This window comes from Monomorium pharaonis, chromosome 7 (assembly GCF_013373865.1).
Source record: "Monomorium pharaonis isolate MP-MQ-018 chromosome 7, ASM1337386v2, whole genome shotgun sequence".
Taxonomy (NCBI): domain Eukaryota; kingdom Metazoa; phylum Arthropoda; class Insecta; order Hymenoptera; family Formicidae; genus Monomorium; species Monomorium pharaonis.
Window position 1 is genome coordinate 24,208,711 of NC_050473.1, and position 18,849 is coordinate 24,227,559.

General features: G+C 29.1%; 1 protein-coding gene across 2 annotated transcripts; it reads left to right on the forward strand.

Annotated features, from left to right (window-relative positions):
* Positions 1–795: 795 nt before the first annotated feature.
* LOC105832970 (centrosomal protein of 164 kDa) lies at positions 796–17,129 on the forward strand. 2 transcript variants are annotated; one of them, XM_012674328.3, is made up of 11 exons: positions 796–1,087; positions 3,356–3,604; positions 8,520–9,302; positions 9,730–10,592; positions 10,931–11,350; positions 11,582–11,907; positions 12,790–13,190; positions 14,385–14,557; positions 14,966–15,182; positions 15,681–15,875; positions 16,113–17,129. In XM_012674328.3, the coding sequence occupies exons 1-11, from the start codon at positions 1,009–1,011 to the stop codon at positions 16,358–16,360; spliced, it is 3,954 nt and encodes a 1,317-aa protein (XP_012529782.1). In that variant the 5' UTR covers positions 796–1,008; the 3' UTR covers positions 16,361–17,129. The 2 variants fall into 2 exon arrangements, with proteins under 2 accessions (XP_012529782.1, XP_012529783.1); XM_012674329.3 differs by lacking the exon at positions 16,113–17,129 and having other exon boundaries at positions 797–1,087; positions 15,662–15,790.
* Positions 17,130–18,849: the final 1,720 nt, after the last annotated feature.

Consider the following 18,849-nt stretch of genomic DNA (forward strand, 5'->3'; position numbering starts at 1 on the left):
TACATCATTTATAATCTTTGATTTTATCTACTGACTTTTTTATCTATAGTCGATAGAAACGTTTTGATACAGTTTGACCTGTTTTAAGGAAAAATATAATATATAAGAATATTTCTCTCTATTAATATTTCATATGTAAACATAAATAAAAAAATTATTAAAAATTATAACTAATTTAAATAATATGACGGTATGATAATAAAACTCTGATAACAAAAATATATTGTTATAAAATATTTTGAAATATGATGTTTTACTTGCCACATGTTTATTTAATTATACAATAATTCAACTAAATTCATCCTCAATTACAAATACTATTAATTATAGATACTAAGTAATACCATTAAAAAATTATTAAACGTTACAATTTTTTAAAGTCTCAGTTTTACTCTCACTATTTATTTACATTATTTTATCCTTATTTTTAACATATTGCATATAAATAGTATTATTAACTTATTAATATAAACATATATGGATGATCAGCATGCCCAATACTTTTTCATCAGTTTATTGATTAATTATTATTTCAAAGATGCTCTTCAAAGCCATTTTACACTGTAATCGATCTTCAATGGTTGAGAATGTTGTAAAAGGTGTTTTCTTGCGTTTTATTTACTTATTGTCATAAAACTTACACAATACTTCTCGTTGATGAGCTTATCAATGATAAGAATAAATTTAAGTCATTGAAAGTATTTCTTATCAGACAGCTGATTCTATAACTGACAAACGGGGGGGCGCAACCAGCGTCTCTCTCTCGCTATCCTCCATTCCTCCCTCCTCTTTCTTTGCTACCACCGCCTACGTTCAAGCTGAACATTGACCGTCGCGTCGACATACGAGCTTCGCGCAGTGCAAAAGGCGCGTACGTATCGCGCATTAATATGGAAAAATGAGTCAGGACCTACGCGCCGTTATTTTCTCGCTTATTGCACAGATATGGAAAACGTAGTCGCGTGATGCAAACATTACGTTTACGAGGTGCTGGGATGCAGCGTTAGCATGAGCGTTTCTCAAGACAGCGTTGCTACGATCGTGTGCAGGGAGGTTTTCGACGAGACATCTCATCCGACGAATGAAGGTATGTAAAAATAGCTAGACATCTTCGAAGATTCTCTCCTACATTCTATCTTCTTTATCGTTGCTTTCGAGCATCGACATCTCATTGTGGATAAATAATATGTTGAACTTGTCGATTATTGGAGCAACGCTCAGGAGTAGGGCGTTCATTGCCAAACTGATCGATGTTCCGTCGTTTCCTCCAGTAACGCCCTGTATCTTTCTGCAGTACAGTAATTCTACATAGTTCTTATCAAGGATAAGAGTTTTATTATCTTTCCTACGCAAATAATTTGAAGATTTGTTGTATGTCGCGCATTTGACTAACAAATCAAATTTGAAACAGTATTACCAGCAAACTTAGCCATTGTGCGTGATATTTGCGTTTGTGCGTTATGTACAAAGTTAATTATCTCTTTGAAACTGGACAATAAAGTCTAGATTCTTTTTACTGCAATAACGTCATCTAGTATTTTAAGACACGATAATTCCATTTTCACTTCCTACATAATATGCTTCATCTCTCTTCAATTTCTTTATCTCTGTCTCTTCATATTTCGACTTCTCAACTTTTTGCAAATATATAAAAATGCTGCCTCTATTTTGCTAGAAATTTTCTGTCTTATTATAGAATATTAATAATAAAAATTGACAAACTTTTTAAATAAAATTGCCTACTGAGCTATTTTAGTGTTGAATTTTACTAATACTTTAATGTAACAAATATAACTCCTTGTTCAAGTAGAAATATTTTAAATTCCAAATTATTTCTTTTATTTTACAATGTTTTGTGTGTGTGTGTGTGTGTGTGTGTGTGTGTGTGTGTGTGTGTGTGTGTGTGTGTGTGTGTGTGTGTGTGTGTGTGTGTGTGTGTGTGTGTGTGTGTGTGTGTACATAATTGTTATAGGTCAATGGTCGTTTAGATTTACAATAAAAAGCAATCAAAAAATTTCAGAAAAACAACCACGTAGAACGTAATAAAGTAGACAAGCAACGTTCCTAAAGAAATCTCAAAATCAATCTAAAAGCAAAGAAAAGTGTAAAAGAGACCAAGTAGCAAGTTTTCTTGTTTATTTACATCACGCCTGGCGGGAATACTGAGCCCGTTCCCCAGCGCGCTCCACAAAATCAATAATTCGCAGTGCGGCGAAAGTTTTGTCACAACATTCAACTGTCTTTATGCTATTTCGGTCAAAAAAAACCCATCTTATCTATCAGTCGAAATTTTTCAAATTGTCGGCAGAATTTGAAGCAACAATTTCTTCGCTAGAATTTTCGTTTGTGAGGATCAGCTCATTACATTAGCTGATATAATAATGGACTAAACTGACAAAATGAGGATCAACACTTTGACTAGCGACACGAGGACAGATGGTAGCTCGACTTGCCCCCATACGACAGCTACCACCACCACCACCACCACCACCACCACCACTACCACCTGTCCAGTCGTGGGGACTGATGGAATTTTGTATTTAGTGTCTTATGCTTGAAATACTTTCTCGACGCCTTACACAGACTGTAATTTTGCATTGATAATCTCACAATATTTAACCCCAAGCCACCACAGATTATTCTTGTTTTCCACCCAAGTTTTTAATCGCTTTTAGTTCCTTCAAAATGATAGTTCAGGTACAAGAGCGTTTCTAACAATATTATCAGTATTTATCGCAAGTATTTAACAATAGTATACTCTTATATTGAGATTCGTCTTAATAACGAATAATATTAAGTGGCGTATCACAACACTTTCCTTTAAAAAAAGTAGCTTTGCGCTTTAATACTTTTAACACGGTTAACTATGTGATCAATGAATTGTACAATTTACGTGAGCTCACATAATAAGACAGGGATCTATTCTTTAGTGATTAAAGTTTACAAGGGTATTATTAATAAATCAGGCTATATTGGATAAAAGTATTATATACCGTAAATAATTTAATCAACATTACCTCGAATATACCGGAAATTTTCTATCCCTTTATTGATCAAGAAAATAATTAACATAATTATACAAATTGAATCATAACCACTACATTATTTATTTTACAAATTAGATTAGAAAGCTTTCATTTCAATACATATTTCTATTTTAAAATATTTTTATAATTTATATAAAACTAGCCTACATTTTCAGCGTAGCTTAATTTTTTTTACTATAATTATTTTTTCACGGTTCTTTTAAAATAAAAAATATCGTATTAAAATGTTGATTTATTAATGTATGATTAATGTGTGACGATTAGTATTATTTTTAGTGATATACTAATAGACAACAACGTAATTCCAGAGTTATTGGATTATGCAAAACGTTTGGGAATTGATCCCGATGCGGAACCACACCTTCTGGACTTGGCCCGTGAGGGTCTTATGGCAGCCCTGCCTAAGGGATGGTCTCCGTGCTTCCATGAAGCTAGTGGTGCCTGGTATTATTACCAGGCATCTACTGGCACCACCACTTGGGAACATCCCCTAGACGCTGTTTACAGAGAACTTGTGGAACAAGCAAGATCTGGCAACAAGAGACAAATGAGCCTTGGTATGCGTCATATAATACTTTATTTTATAAATCTCTTATTTAAGCAAAAGTACAACAATTAAAAGGCTTAAAGAAGCCATTTCTTTACTTAGGCATTATTTTAATTAACGTAATATAATGATGTTTTCCACAAACTACTTTTGTCATGTATGATAACTACTTCAATTCCCGGGACATTAAGTAATTTAATCACGCGTGTCTGCTATACGTTTCTCATTTATACTCAGTACTATTATGACGCGCATCGTCTAAATGTTTCATGATAAAATCGTACAACTTGGCAGTGTAATGCTTTGGCTTTACATCAAAATTACGAAAAGTGCGTGCGTGCGTGCGTGCGTGCGTGCGTGCGTGCGTGTGTGTGTGTGTGTGTGTGTGTGTGTGTGTGTGTGTGTGTGTGTGTGTGTGTGTGTGTGTGTGTGTGTGTGTGTGTGTGTGTCCATATTTTTAGATTCTTCTATAATCTGTTGGCCGTAGATATTGCACTGCAGTTGTTAGTAGTGAGAATTTAATGTACTATTTCTCATCTTTGTATAAAATTTTATGATATTGCTGAAACAACATTCAAGTTATATATGTAATAATTTATGTTTAACTATAATTAAATCCATAATTGGAACCCATACTTATTTATAAATATTTGCAAATATTTCTCCAAAAATTATTATCAATTTACTGAATTCATAACAATCTTTTCTTGTTATGTAACCTTATGTTATGTAAACTTATATTATATCAACTTTTTAATTTAAATGTTCAATCATTAAATTTACACAAATTAATGAAAATAATTTTAATCCTAAATAATCCATAATCGGCGACCGTTACCTTATACATATACAATTTAAACTATTTTTTGTATTAAAAAATAAACTTTTTAAAATACGAAAAAGTAAAATTATTTAAATATTAGAAAATTGCTTGTTTTGATTTGTATTACAATTATAAAGAAAAATAAATAAAAATTACAAGTATCAAAAAAATACTATCCTTTTGCTGCTGTAAACATTAATGTTCAATTAAAATCTTATAAACAAAAATTGAAGAGAAATTATCTCAACGACTACAATGATTGATTACATAAACATGATTATTAGAAAAAGTGAGGAGCGATTTAAGGGGATCCGGGAGTGACAGAATTACCGACATTTTTAGGGAACTTGGATTTTTGAATTGGAAACAGAATGCAAAATCCTTTTACAGGATTAAAGTACGCACAAAAATGAAGGGGGCGACGTACGATTTATTCTGATAAATAAAAAAAATGTTATTTATTAGTCACCTAACGACAATATTTGCTTTATACGAAAAATCTGCAGTTTATATGTATAAAATAATCACGTCGCCCCTCTCCCTAGAAAAAACTCTCAGGAATAATATCGTACAATTAGAAATAAGAAGCCTAGAAAAAAAAGATTCACATTCCACAAATTGTAAAATAAAAAAACAAAAATTTAGGTTATAATATGTACACGTAAAAAGTCGATAACTAGAGCAATATGAGAAAAATTTATTTTGTTCTTAATATAAAATTCAATTCATAAATTGATATTAATATGTGTACTTTAATTCTTGAAAAGAATTTCTAAATCTATACAAGAAATACATATGAAATCTCATTAATGATATGCATGAATGACTCTACATTATCGACCTCGATCAAATTTCAAAAGCACTCCAGAATCCCCTTAAGGGGATGCTAAACTGCTCGTCAAACTTGATCGAGGTCGATAATGTAGAGTCATTTGGGCACGTTATTAACAAAATTTTGTATGTATTTCTTTTATAGATTTAGAAATCCTTTTCCAGAATTAATTGTGGAAAATTTTTAATTCTGTAAATGCAATAAAAAGTTGTACATTGGAACAAATTGTACAATTCTGACGATAAAACAAATAGGATCCTTTTAAACACCGAAAACTTTTTTTCTAAGGTTCCTAGGCTCATTCTAAAAGCACAGTATTGTTCTTTGCTGAAATGCCAAGTGCGCCCCATGCTTATTTTATACGTACAAAGTCTAAAACTTTTATACGCAGCCAATGTTTTCACGAGTCGACTACAGAAGTCGATAACAAAACTATAATTTTCTAACTTTCTTTCGTTTTTCGTATGAAATTGATCGCAGCGCACCGCGTTATTATCTGCATTTTAATTTTGGAGAAGGATTTTCAATTCCATGCAATCAATAAAAAGATTTCGGTGTCCGAAAATTAATGATAAAACAGAGCAGTTTAGCATCCCCTTAAGGAGATACTAAACTGAGGAGCCTTAGAAAAAAAGTTTTCGGTGTTTACCCAGTGAACACATTTTATAGCGGCAATATAACATGGAAGTTACAAGTAATTTAACATTGTTATTCTTGTAATATGTAGGTGCTATATGACATGGAAATAACCTATTACGTAATATTTGTTATACGCAAGTGATATAGCTGTTATACATCGTTTTGGCGTTATAGTTATTCAACAAAAATTGTATAATCGTAACATAACACGTTCGTATCAATTTTATTACGGAACGATGCGTTGTAGTTGACTCAGAAATCAGACAACATTATAACATCCTGAATAATAGATCTATTTGATAATAAAAAAAATTATTATAAAGATAATGTTTTCAAAAATAACGGTTTGTCTACAATTACTGCGCACAAAAAATGCACAAAATCTAAATTCATGTGCTGAACAAAAACAGAATAATAAATGTATACTATTCAATTTTTCTTAGAATTACGATCTACATAGTTAACCATCTAATTAATCATTTGAACGCTTCAAAGATTAGTGCTAAATAGATTGCAATTTCCATCAAATTATTAAGGTTATGGAAAAAGATAAATTTAACAATGAAATTAATAAATAAATAAATTAATGTTATTTATTTTTAATATTTTGCAAAATTTAATTGCTTTTATAAAAAATAATATATAGTTGCGTCAGTTTATAACATATAGGTATATGTAGACAATAACAAGTACCCATATCGATGAGTCAAATTGGCGTAGCAGGTAGAGTACAAGGTTCGTCATCCTAAGGTCCCGGGTTCAAACCTAGCAACACTGCTAGGTTTGAATCCGGGACCTTAGGATGACGAACCTTGTACTCTATCTGCTACGTCGGCAAGTAAGAATAAAATAAAAAATTACATAATTTAAATTTAATTAATTAATAAAAATTTATTCTAAATGTAGTATGTGCTGTTAATAAAAATAATTTTTTAAAAATGAAATTTTTATTTTATTTTATTTTTCTTTGTAACTGTTGTGTAACGGTTAGATAACATGTAATTATAACATTTACATGTTATATTGCTGAGTCGGAAATTGTAACTTACAAGTAAGTTACGTGTAATTTTAGAGTAACGTAACTTGTTATATTCGGTTACATTGCTGTTACACTGCTGCTATATTACTGTGTTCACTGGGTAAGAGGATCTTATCTGTTTTATTGTCAGAATTGTACAATTTGTTCCAATGTACAATTTTTTATTGCATTTACAGAATTAAAAATTCTCCACAATTAATTCTGGAAAAGGATTTCTAAATCTATAAAAGAAATACATACAAAATTTTGTTAATAACGTGTCCAAATGACTCTACATTATCGACCTCGATCAAGTTTGACGAGAAGTTTAGCATCCTCTTAAGTATATAAGCATTTAAAGTCAGTAATTTTCAAGATTCTGAAGTTGTTATGCATTTACGTAACACTAAGGGGAAATTCACACCTTGACAGAAAAGCAGAAAACAAAACAGCAGAATACCAATCAGAACTCGCGTTAGTAGTCGACAATTTCTGAAGCAGAAAAGCAGAGTGCACTATTTGCTACAATTGCTACCAGCACGAACTTTGGTTGGCTTCTGCTTTTCTGCTTTTTGCTTTTCTGCCAAGGTGTGAATTCTCCCTTATGAACTGTATTGTATCTGCTTTTAGAGTGAGTTGATTTAACTTAATCCATGATTTGATGTAGATAACAGAGCTGTTACAAATATTTCAAATAAGAAGTATTTGTAATTATTTTTTCCTTTACAATGATTTTAAAATTAAATTTTAAACAATTATTATAAATATAAATATTATTTTGGTTTTTATTATTCTTTTTCTTGATAACTTGATAACTTCAACAAATTGTATAACTTTATTAAATTTTATTTAAATTTTCTGACAAATATACGAAAATTTAAACAAAAATCATATCTTTAATACTAATTTTATATCTGTAATATTAGTTCTGTATCTGTATGTTAGTGTAAGCTATATAATCAAAGTGTTTTTAAAAAACATTTAAATAAAATTTTAAATAAAGTTTGTCATGTGTGTGTATAAATTATATATTTTTGTATAAAAACATTAAATATTACATATTTGTTATCTTAAGTATTACATACATCAATGTATGTTATTGTATGTTTAGTGTATTAAATGCAATTTATAAAAGTATTATAATTATAAAAAATTATTAAAGGAATATTTAGATTTGGAGAACTTATTAAAGAGATTATTAAATTTTTCGCTTTTTTCTAAATATTACTTAAGATTGAGAAAGTAATTTTCTATTATATTAGTTTTAACAAAATTAAAGAAAATAAAACAAATCTGTAATTTTATTAATACATGTATGTCTGTAAAATATTTAATTTTGTAAATTTAGTCCATAATTAAGACTATCTTCTGGGGACCTTGCATGTATTTTGTAATTCCATTTATTACATTTGCAATTGTGTTCGCGTGTCATGAGCGTTAATATTTGCTTTAATACACTTACGTATACTAGCATTTATTTTTACTTTTATTTTTTGTTTTATATATATACCAGCATTAATACATAGAATATTTAACAGTAAAAGATTCTGTTAAACATTACCAAAAAGGTAATAACAAAATAAAAATTAAAAAATTATATTTTAATGTCACAGAAGAAGATTCGAAGACTACGGCAAAAGATCTTGAGTCCCACGAAGATGCAACTTTACCGAAAGAAAATATTATTCCAAAAGAAATAGTTAAAGAAACTATTTATGCAAAACCTGGCATGGCCGGCACTAAAATTCCTATGAAACTGGCTCCTTTACGAAAAGTCGAAAAAATTGACAGTTCGCGCAAAAAAGATCGTCCCTCTTCCTTTGATAGACTTCAATCAAGAAGAGAAAGTGATTCAAAATCCGACAATGCAATATCTTTGTCGAGCGATCGAGCCGCAAGGGATTATACAAACTTAAAGTTTCAAGATCCAAAATTTTATGAATGTCCTAAATTGCTTGAGACAAGAGATACAACCGCAGCAACCACAACAAGCACATCATCGGCCAAAAAAGAGCTTGATTTAAAGGAAGTACTAAAGAGATCTGAGTCGCTGAGTCCATGGCACGAAAAAGATTGGGAACAGCTCTCCAGTAAGTTCAGTTCAGAAGAAAACATAATCGACATCGATAAACTCAGCGCCAGTACGTTGGCAAGGCCAGAAAAAGTTGAAAAATTCGACAAAGAAAAACATCCGAGTCAACTGGGTCAACAAAAAGAATTAACTCTTAGTGGTGGTGGTTCCATGTTTTTAAAAAGTAACAGGAGCAGAGATACCACACCTAGTCAAGATGGCGGCAAGTTGGAGGACTTCCGGGCATTGACGATCTCCGACGAACCTAATATCACTGTTGGTGACAGACCCAAATCCATTCTAAGGGAAAAACAGCTTGAAGATGGTAAATTTGTGCGATATATAAATTTGTGTATATATAAAATTTTTTATTTTAGAATATTTTTTACCTTGATATTTATTTTAATCTTCTGTAACTTATATGCCGAATATATACTACTTGTCTTTAACTTTTTTTTAAAAACAAAGATATCTATATTTCATTATAAGTAAAAGCAGTAAAATAATAATTTTTAAGCGTGTAAAAAATAAAAGTACTCAAGTATTTTTTCAATTCTTTAATCTTTAGAGGGTCGATATTTTTCTATTAAAATGAAAAATTTTTTTCACGTAAAGTTTATACATACAATGTAACCTATATGTCCACACAGTTTCCAAGTTTGTTGCTGGCCCATATATGGGCCACCCCGGCCCTCTGAAGGTTAGTATTAACATTTACCACTATAACCTGACTTTAATTCAATTGTCGATAGACGATCGACCATTGGATGAGGAACGCAAAAGCGTGCGCTTTGACTTGGAAAAGGAGTTCAACGTTAATTTCACATATTCAGAATCCGAGGACGACTGGGACTCCGAATCTGAAGATAAAAACCTGCGAATATCAGCTGTAATGAGCGATAAAATTACTGATTCCATTCTATCCAAATCAACCTTGCAAAATTATGAAGACAACAACGACGATAAAAACGTTTATTCCATTGAGAAAGAACAGGTTAAAATAAATTCAGAAATCAACAGGCAGCATTTGTCTACGGAAAAAACCAATTCTATATCAAAAAACCCAAAAATAGTTGGCAAGAGATTTCTCGTGCAAAATGTTTCAGAAAATGAACATCGTAATCAAATAAAGACTACTCTCGAAAGGGACAACAGTTTTGATTACTTATCTAATAAATTAGGTGAGAAAGTGAAAAATATTGATATAGTGTCAAAAAGTGAAACAGATTGTAGCACTGCAAAAAGTAGTGATTCCGACGATATACATAAAACAAAATTAATTTTTGAAAAAGCAAGACATGCGACAAATCGCTTGTTGAATCGACAATTTGAAGATAATGAGTCATCTGATGTGTCGAAGTTTACCACGCAGGATTACACGCAGAAAGAACGATTTGTCCGTCCTAAATTAGAATACTCTCGAAGTATTGATGATATGAAGGTGAAAATGAATAGAGAACATGAAGAAGAAATTGAAGCATTCAAGATTGAACTCGATATTAAACTGCTAGAAAAAAAGAAGAAACTTGAAGAAAACTTTGCACAACAAAAAATTTTAATACAACAATTTTTGGATCAAAGATTACAGGAAATGAAACAAGAAATGGCACAAAAGGTATTTTTATTGTTATTGTAACATAATATTAAAAATTTACGAAATGTAAAAGTAGAAATGATAAATTATAAACTCTATTTTTCTTAAAGATAAAAATATAATTATTGTTTATTTTTTATTATTAATCTCTTATATCTAAATATTAATTTTATTTCTATTTTATCATGACCATTTATTTTTAATAAAAACATAATGCAATTAATCTTAATAATTATAAACTAAGTATTGTTTCGAAACAATTTAAAAAATGTATTTTCAACTGAAATAGCCAAAAATATTTAACACATTAATTTACAATAAAAGTTTACTCATCAAGAAAGTATTATAATTTTTTATAGGAAGAACAAGAAATACAAACATTGATTACTGAAATGGACCAAGCTAGATTGGAAAATTTGAAAAAGGTTCGTACGGAGCTAGAAGTCTGCTATGAAAAAGAAAGACAAGAAATATTAACCAATTTAAAGACAGAACTCGATGAGAGAAAAAAGGAACTTCTAGAGTTGAGGAGTCAGGAAATGGGCAAGCTAGAAAATGAGCATGAACGTGACCTTGGCGAAGAAAAGCTCGCAAAACTGAATGAATATGAGTTGAAAAAGCAACATACTGAAAGAATTGAATCCTTAAAGAAAGAACTAGAAAAGGAATTTGAAGATTTAAGAAATGAGTTAAGAACACAACAACGAGAAAAAATTACTAAATTTACTGAAGATCACGAGCAATGTCTAACTGAAATTCTTCGTGATTTTAGAATGGATGTAAGTATCTATGATACGTATACATTAACATATATATTAATATAAATAATAGTGTTAATTTAATAATAATCATGTGTACCAATTCTAGAAAATAATAAATTATTATTATTAGACATTTTAATTTTTTATTATTGAACACAAACACACATTTTTTAAATATACATTTATCCATTTTTTAAAGAATTCTGATTATTCATGAAAAATACCTAAATTTATTCGTTGCGATTTTAGGAAGCTCTCGCTCGTAAGATGTACAAAGAACGGTTGGAAGAAATCCGCGCGGATTTTGCACGGGACGCCGAGAAGGAAGCAAGAAAACTAACCGAACGGGCTCTTCAACAAGAAAGTATTGATTTTGAAAAAATGCGTTGTGAAAAGCGATTGTTGCAGGACAAATATACGGCACTTAAAGAAAAATATATTAAATTGAAAAATGATGTTCGCCTCGCAGTCGAGAGAAGAAGCAGAAGAAAGGAAGGATATACCACGGCCTCGGAAACTGAAAGATCGACATCCACTAGAACGAGAACGGACAAGACTGATTCGTCAGAACAAAAGTGAGTTGTCTCAATGCGAGAAGTCAAGATACTTACTATCTGAAGTATATTGAACACGTTGAAATAAGCTAATAACGTATAATGATAGAAAAGAACTTTAGTACTAATAATTTGAAGAGTTTAGAAAAAAAATTTTTTTTATTCTTTATGCGATTTTCTCTTTTACATTAATGATTAAACAACTTGAGAGATAAAAAAAAGTAATATTATTTCTTGTTAGGAATAACAACGTGCAATAATCAAGCTCTGCAATTCTTAATATAAACACGCTCGGCGTATAGCACAAGCATGCCGTTTCATATTACACCTCATTAATATTTTCTACTTTTTATGTAATTATTTGATGTTTTTATAGTAATTAGCGGGAATTACTACACGCTACATTTGTATTACATTTTCTCTGCAATTATTTATATTAGCAACAAAATTCTTATTTATGATTGAATTGAACATTTTACGAGAAGATTATACCTTTCGAATCAAAAACGCATTTTTTACCTGTTTAAATGATACTTTATATGTTTTCTTATCATATATCTTATTATTAAACTCAATTTGAATAATTGATTACCAGAAAAACCATAATAATTGTAATAAGTATACTCTCGCTAATTTCTATATGTCAAAACACCAATATTGCATGTTCATTGACGATATCACATTAGTACCATCACATTAGTACCTTCGCAGTCTATATTTGTCAATCTTTATTTGTCGAGAGAGAGAGGGGGGGGAGAGAGAGAGAGAGAGAGAGAGAGAGAGAGAGAGAGCAATGCGGGGTGCGTATCCTTGTTAAGAACACGAACAAGCTGTGAAGGTACTCTGTCATGTTCATACAATTCGCCCTAATGTCTGGCTATAGGCCTTAAATCGTGCTCGCAGTACTCCGCTGAAGGCGCGCTCGAGCCCAGCAACAAACGCAAAATCGCAGGACAGCCAAAGCGCGAGCGAACTAGTCGAAGAGCAAAATTCTCCGGAAAATTCGAGGAGTCAAAAAGTGGCCGCGTTTCAGAAACGCGCATCCGCTACTGGCTTAAAAAGTGCAGCAAAATTTGAATCCGATGATACTACCACCGCCAGCGAAACGAACATGATTACGAAGAAAAAGAAGAGCTTCAGTAAAAAAGCTACATCGAGTGCGGGTCGCTCGAACGGTAGTAACAACAATGTGGAGAATTCAGTGGAAAATATTAGAAAACAGCTGAAGAAGCTGGAAGATCTCGGTGATCAATTACCGAGCAATGAAACGGCCTATACAGTGCGATATCCTTTTCAAGATAAAGGTGATTATTTTAAATTTAATTTGCGCAGTATGTTATTCAAGAAATGAGTTGCTTTTTTAAGAAAATGTACTTTGGAATTTTGCAAAATTTAATTTAGATTTAATCAAATCGTGTCCAAATTAAGTTTAAAAAATACAATGTTATGTATATTAAAGAGTGATATAGAACTCTAAAAATGAAATTTACTCTGTTTCTCGTAAATGCGAACTCTATAAATAAATATAAAATCATATATAATATTACAAATGAGATAATGAGAATATAAGAATCTGTTAAGTTAATGCACAGTTACAAAAAGAGGAAGTATTATTAGTCAATTTTTTTTATTATGAATAAAAAAAGGTTTATTTTAGAAGATCTCTCAAAATAGTTTTACACCTTTCTAAAAAATAAAATTTTAAAAAATAAAATATTACAATATTTTAGAAAAAATTATGTAAATAATTAATAGAATTTTGAGTGAATGTTTTTTTTTACAATTGTAAATAAACATACTTTGTATATAGATATATTTTTTTATATATTGTTTAACTTTGTTATAACGTTTCTCTTAGATCACATTTTACATTCTCTTTTCTATTTCAATTTCTGTTAAAATATATCACCAAATAATTTTATTATTTATTAAATATTTTATTTTAAATATTTTTATAACATAATATATATGTGTAATTGTTATTATTAACAACATACTTAGTAAGAAATGACTCATCGAAACAATGCTAAATCAACCTCGAATCGAGAAAACATTAATTCGAGGTCGATTTAATACTTTTTGATCATTATTTCTCACTAGATATTTATTTGAGTCTGTAAATATATAAATAACTTGACAAATTATTTTCTTAAAGTGAATTATTATATATCATTATTTGTATTTATTATTTCTATTGAGATGCAGTATAATCATAATTGAATTTTATTATTTCTTTCTTAGGATTATATACACTTTATTTTGGTTAACAACTTATGTTCTGATCCGTAAGTGCACCCTTAGTTTTTCTTTTGCTTTTGCACGCTGTTTTCATAAATACATTTTCTTATTCTCTCTCTCTCTCTCTCTCTCTCTCTCTCTCTCTCTCTCTCTCTCTCTCTCTCTCTCTCTCTCTCATCTCAAATTTCAAACATTGAAGGCTTAAAACTTTAGATATAATCTATGATTCAAGTTAAAAGCAACAATACTTTCTTTCACAGCACCGGCGAATGTCTCTTCAGAGCTAGAATTCTTCCGACACCGAATGCATGTGGAGAAGGATTCGGTGAGGAGAGCTTGCGAGGCGTTGAAACAACAAAAAAGTGCCTTTCAGGGTAGGCAAAGAGCTTGGAAACAACGAAGCGGGAGAGCCACTCTGGAACAACTGGTGCAGGTATCGCTGTTAATTGCAAAACAAAAACTATAACTTATTTAAAAAAATACCTTTTAAAATTTAGTATAGTTTTATATAAAATATATCTTAATAACCGATTAATCTTTTAATATGCGTTTTTATAAATTGTGTCATTCAAATAATGTGCAAGATATACCCGATATGCGTGATATCATTCTAAAGAAATATCTCTATTGTTTTTAATAATATAAGAAAATACATTTAAAGACATGTCTGTCCGTTCTTAATCATCTCCCCCCCCCTCTCTCTCTCTCTCTCTCTCTCTCTCTCTCTCTCTCTCTCTCTCTCTCTCTCTTTCGCTCTCTCACTCTCTCGCTCTCTCTTTCAAGCAACTTTTAATTATGTTTTTATCAAAAAGATAAATAAAATATATTTATTTATATTCAGGAAGAACGCGAGCTTTCAGAAATGGAAGTGAGTTTGCATCGCACTAAAAGTCTTTTAGGTGAAAAAATTATACATCTAAAACACTTGGAACAATCTCTCGAGCGAGTAGCAAACGATAAGCGAAATGAAAACGATGTTAAGAACGATGAACTAAGTGACATGTCGAGTGCCAGCAGCGGTTTTAGTTCGACTGATTTGGGTACTGATACTTTTATAGGTGAGTTGCAAATAAAAAAACCTTTTAAATCATTAACCTATTATTATATTACACAATTTTTAAAACAAATATAAACCAAATAAATTATATACTATTAATGGTAACAATAATAATAGATAATAATTATTATGTCTCTTTAATTTGTAATATTTTCTATAATTTAATATTTAAACAAAAAAGATTTATCATTTTTTCCATCTATTATTAATTTTTATTAGTTTAATTATTTGCGAAAAGAAATATTTAAATTTTTTATTTACATAGTTACTTTCTTGTATCTCATATTGATTTCATAGATTTTATCAGCAATTTTATTATTTTTATATTCTTTAATTATATTTAATTTAAAAAATTAAAAATAAAAAGTTATATATTTCATTTCCCAAAAATAGATTAAAAGACGGTAAACGATAAACTGTGTACTTATGTAATACATAACTATTATAATTGACAACATAAATTTGCATTACATTGTATAGTTTGTTGTTGGAAATCTAGATAAACCGGATTATTATCAAGAATCTACTGAAATCATTGCAAGTTTAGAGAATTTAAACTCAGAAATACGAGAAATTTGGGACGTCTTAAATAAACGTCAAGACAGTAATATACCTCCAACACCGACTCTTATGTATTCTTATTTGCGTTGGTTGCGATTTCATCATCTCACCACGCAGCCTAACAGTATGCAAGGTAAAAAGAAAGAATATAACTTACATTAAAAGTTATTATAGGCCAACATAAAATATCTTTAAAATTAAGTAATTGATATTATAAATTACATAAATTGAACGTGTATTTTAAAATGATATTATATTAAATAATAATTGCCTTTTTGAATAATTTTTTTACAAAGTATTAAAAAATTGTTTTACTAAAAATTTTATCCGTACAGAAACTGTAAATATGGGCAACTTTTATTTTTTTTAGGTGCCTTTGGTACGCCCAATATACAATCTAACATCTTATCTCAATTAACTCCTACACAACCTCCTATTACCACAACTCAAAATATTATCGCTCAGTATGGCCCTAATAGCGGCTTTAGCACCAGCGTTGGTACAGTCGAAAGGAATGCCTCAAATTTGATGGAAAGGACCAGAAACCTCAGGGATTGGTTACGCCAAGCTCGCGTTGAAAATACTGACTTAATTAGTCCTGGTCAAGCGACTCTTTAAAGATTTACGTCTAAAATAATTTTCTATTATTATAAATTTATCTCTTGTGCAAAGTTGATTCGTATTCTCAAATAATTTTGAGTTAATGATTGAATTAGAAGCATTGTCATTGCTGTTAAGTAATTACAATTCTTGAATACTTTGTTACTTTTGTAGAATAATCTATGAATTGTGCAACGTATTTAATTAGATTATTTGTTTTATGTGACTTATAATTAAGAATTCGTTAAAAATAATTTTGTAAAATCTCTCATAATTGAAAATAATCCTGTTCAAAACATGAATGTATCGAACTTGTACGAAACTCAAATCTAGCTTGTCGCTTAAAATCTAATTTTTCTTCTGAAATAGTCAAAACTGTCAAGAATATAATATGTATTAGTATGTGTGATAAACAATTCACATATGAGCGAGAAGTAAATTCGACGTAATAATTATGATATAAATATACGTAAGATCCAATAGACATTTATAACATTTGTAATAATTCAAGTTTAAATTATGGAGAATTGATTAAAATTGAAACAATTCTATTGATAATTTTAATTGAGAGTTTCCCAAATTCTAATTAATAGTAGCAGATCAACTTAATTGTTTTATACATGTAATTATATTTTATCGTATACGGAGATAGAAACTATACAAACATGCCAGGTGCAAAAATATAGCCATATAGAAATTTTTTACGTATATCAATTTAAATAAAAATGAAATGCTACTGCACTTTGCAAGACTTTCACTTTTTTTCGACGAATTCTTTAAAACAAAATATTATACAGAAATTATACGAATATTATTACTACATGTAAAAATTGAAAAAATTATTATAACATAGTTAGTAATACAAATTTTAGTTTCCACATTTGTCTTCCAATTATTTTAAATTTATATACACTTAACACCTGTATATTTATGTATATTTAGTATATTCGAAATAAGAAATACTTTGACATTTTTGATTATTAAACTTTATATTACATTGTATGTAAAAGATTTATAAATTAATAATACAGGGTTAGCGTATATAATTACTAATAGAATCTGATAGATAGTCAAATAGTCTTTTTTTGTAAATACATAATTCGCTATCAAAGTTTTCACACTATTAGTGCGATACAATGCATATTGTAATGAGCGGGTGATTTCTTTGATACTTTGTTGATTCTCTGTATATTTTCGGGATTGATTTTTTAATTAGTATATAATATGTTGTATAAAATATAAAATGTATAACTCATATAATTATATATTATATATTAATCTAAAATTAACTACATAAGGAAAAGTATAATATTGTAGTGACTTATATGCGATATTCTAACTACTAATTGTGATTTTATGAAACTTTAATCAAAAACATAAATATTCCATCGTAATATTTTGTAGAATACTTTGCAAATTTCTATAATTTGTATTTTTTGTTATATATCTAAATCAAATTATCAATGTTTGCGTTGTATATATGCCTCACAAGAAAAATATTTACAAGACTTATTATTATTCACAAAACATTTTTAACAAAGTTGTACAAAATATCTTTATATACTCAATTTTAGTCATTTTTTAAATGCCAAAACTTTCTCTTAATTAGTAAATGATTAAACATTGTACTGTATACATAGATCATGTAAAATATATTAAGTAAATTGAATATATGCCAAATGTTTATTAGTCGCTGAATTTTAAACGACGACCATTCTGATATATTGATTAGGATCAACTTCTAGAGAAAGGTGATAAAATAGCGTTGAAAAATACATATATAAACATATAGCGTTTATAAATTGTCACAATATCGTGATCTCATTAGATGTATAATGTAAATGAATTGACGATTGCACATTTTGAAATATAAATCTAATGTGTATCTAGTTAATTAAATAATTACTTTATATAATTTCTCTATAATTTAAAATTATGAAACTATACGTGGACAAAATGTTATTTTATTTAAATTATACAAGTAGTATAGTATTGTAAGTCACAAAAACATTTTTTTAATTTGAGATAAATTATAATGAATACATGTAAGAGAGATGTAAAATATCATATAAAATAATATTATATAAACTTTTATAATTTATTTATGTGTCACACATTAATAAAGACAATTATTAATGATAATTTAATGAGGATTTTTAACAATTAATACACGAGAAATGAGCAATATGAATAGACAATCTATATAAAATGTACAATTATATTTATATATATGTAATATTTTGTTTGTATTTCTGTCATTATATTGTTATATGAACTTAAATTATTAAGATTGACATAATGTGTGCGTCAGTAATCTACTAACAAAAAACTATGTAAAATAATTTATTTAATTATAACAGTAGATAAATCAATATTAATAAAAGAAAGAAAGAAATAAAAAGATAAGTTAGATCATATACTTTATACTTTGTAATAAGAGTTAATTAAAATTAATTATGATTTAAAATAATACAGATAATAAAATTCTAGATATAAAAGTATAGAGA

Bases quoted from the DNA above. Each gene is read 5' to 3' on its own strand.
- LOC105832970 (XM_012674328.3), top strand. From the start codon at position 1,009: ATGAGCGTTTCTCAAGACAGCGTTGCTACGATCGTGTGCAGGGAGGTT. The intron at 11,351-11,581 runs GTAAGTATCTAT...TTGCGATTTTAG, and splicing joins TTCGTGATTTTAGAATGGAT to GAAGCTCTCGCTCGTAAGAT. The intron at 11,908-12,789 runs GTGAGTTGTCTC...TCGTGCTCGCAG, and splicing joins ACTGATTCGTCAGAACAAAA to TACTCCGCTGAAGGCGCGCT.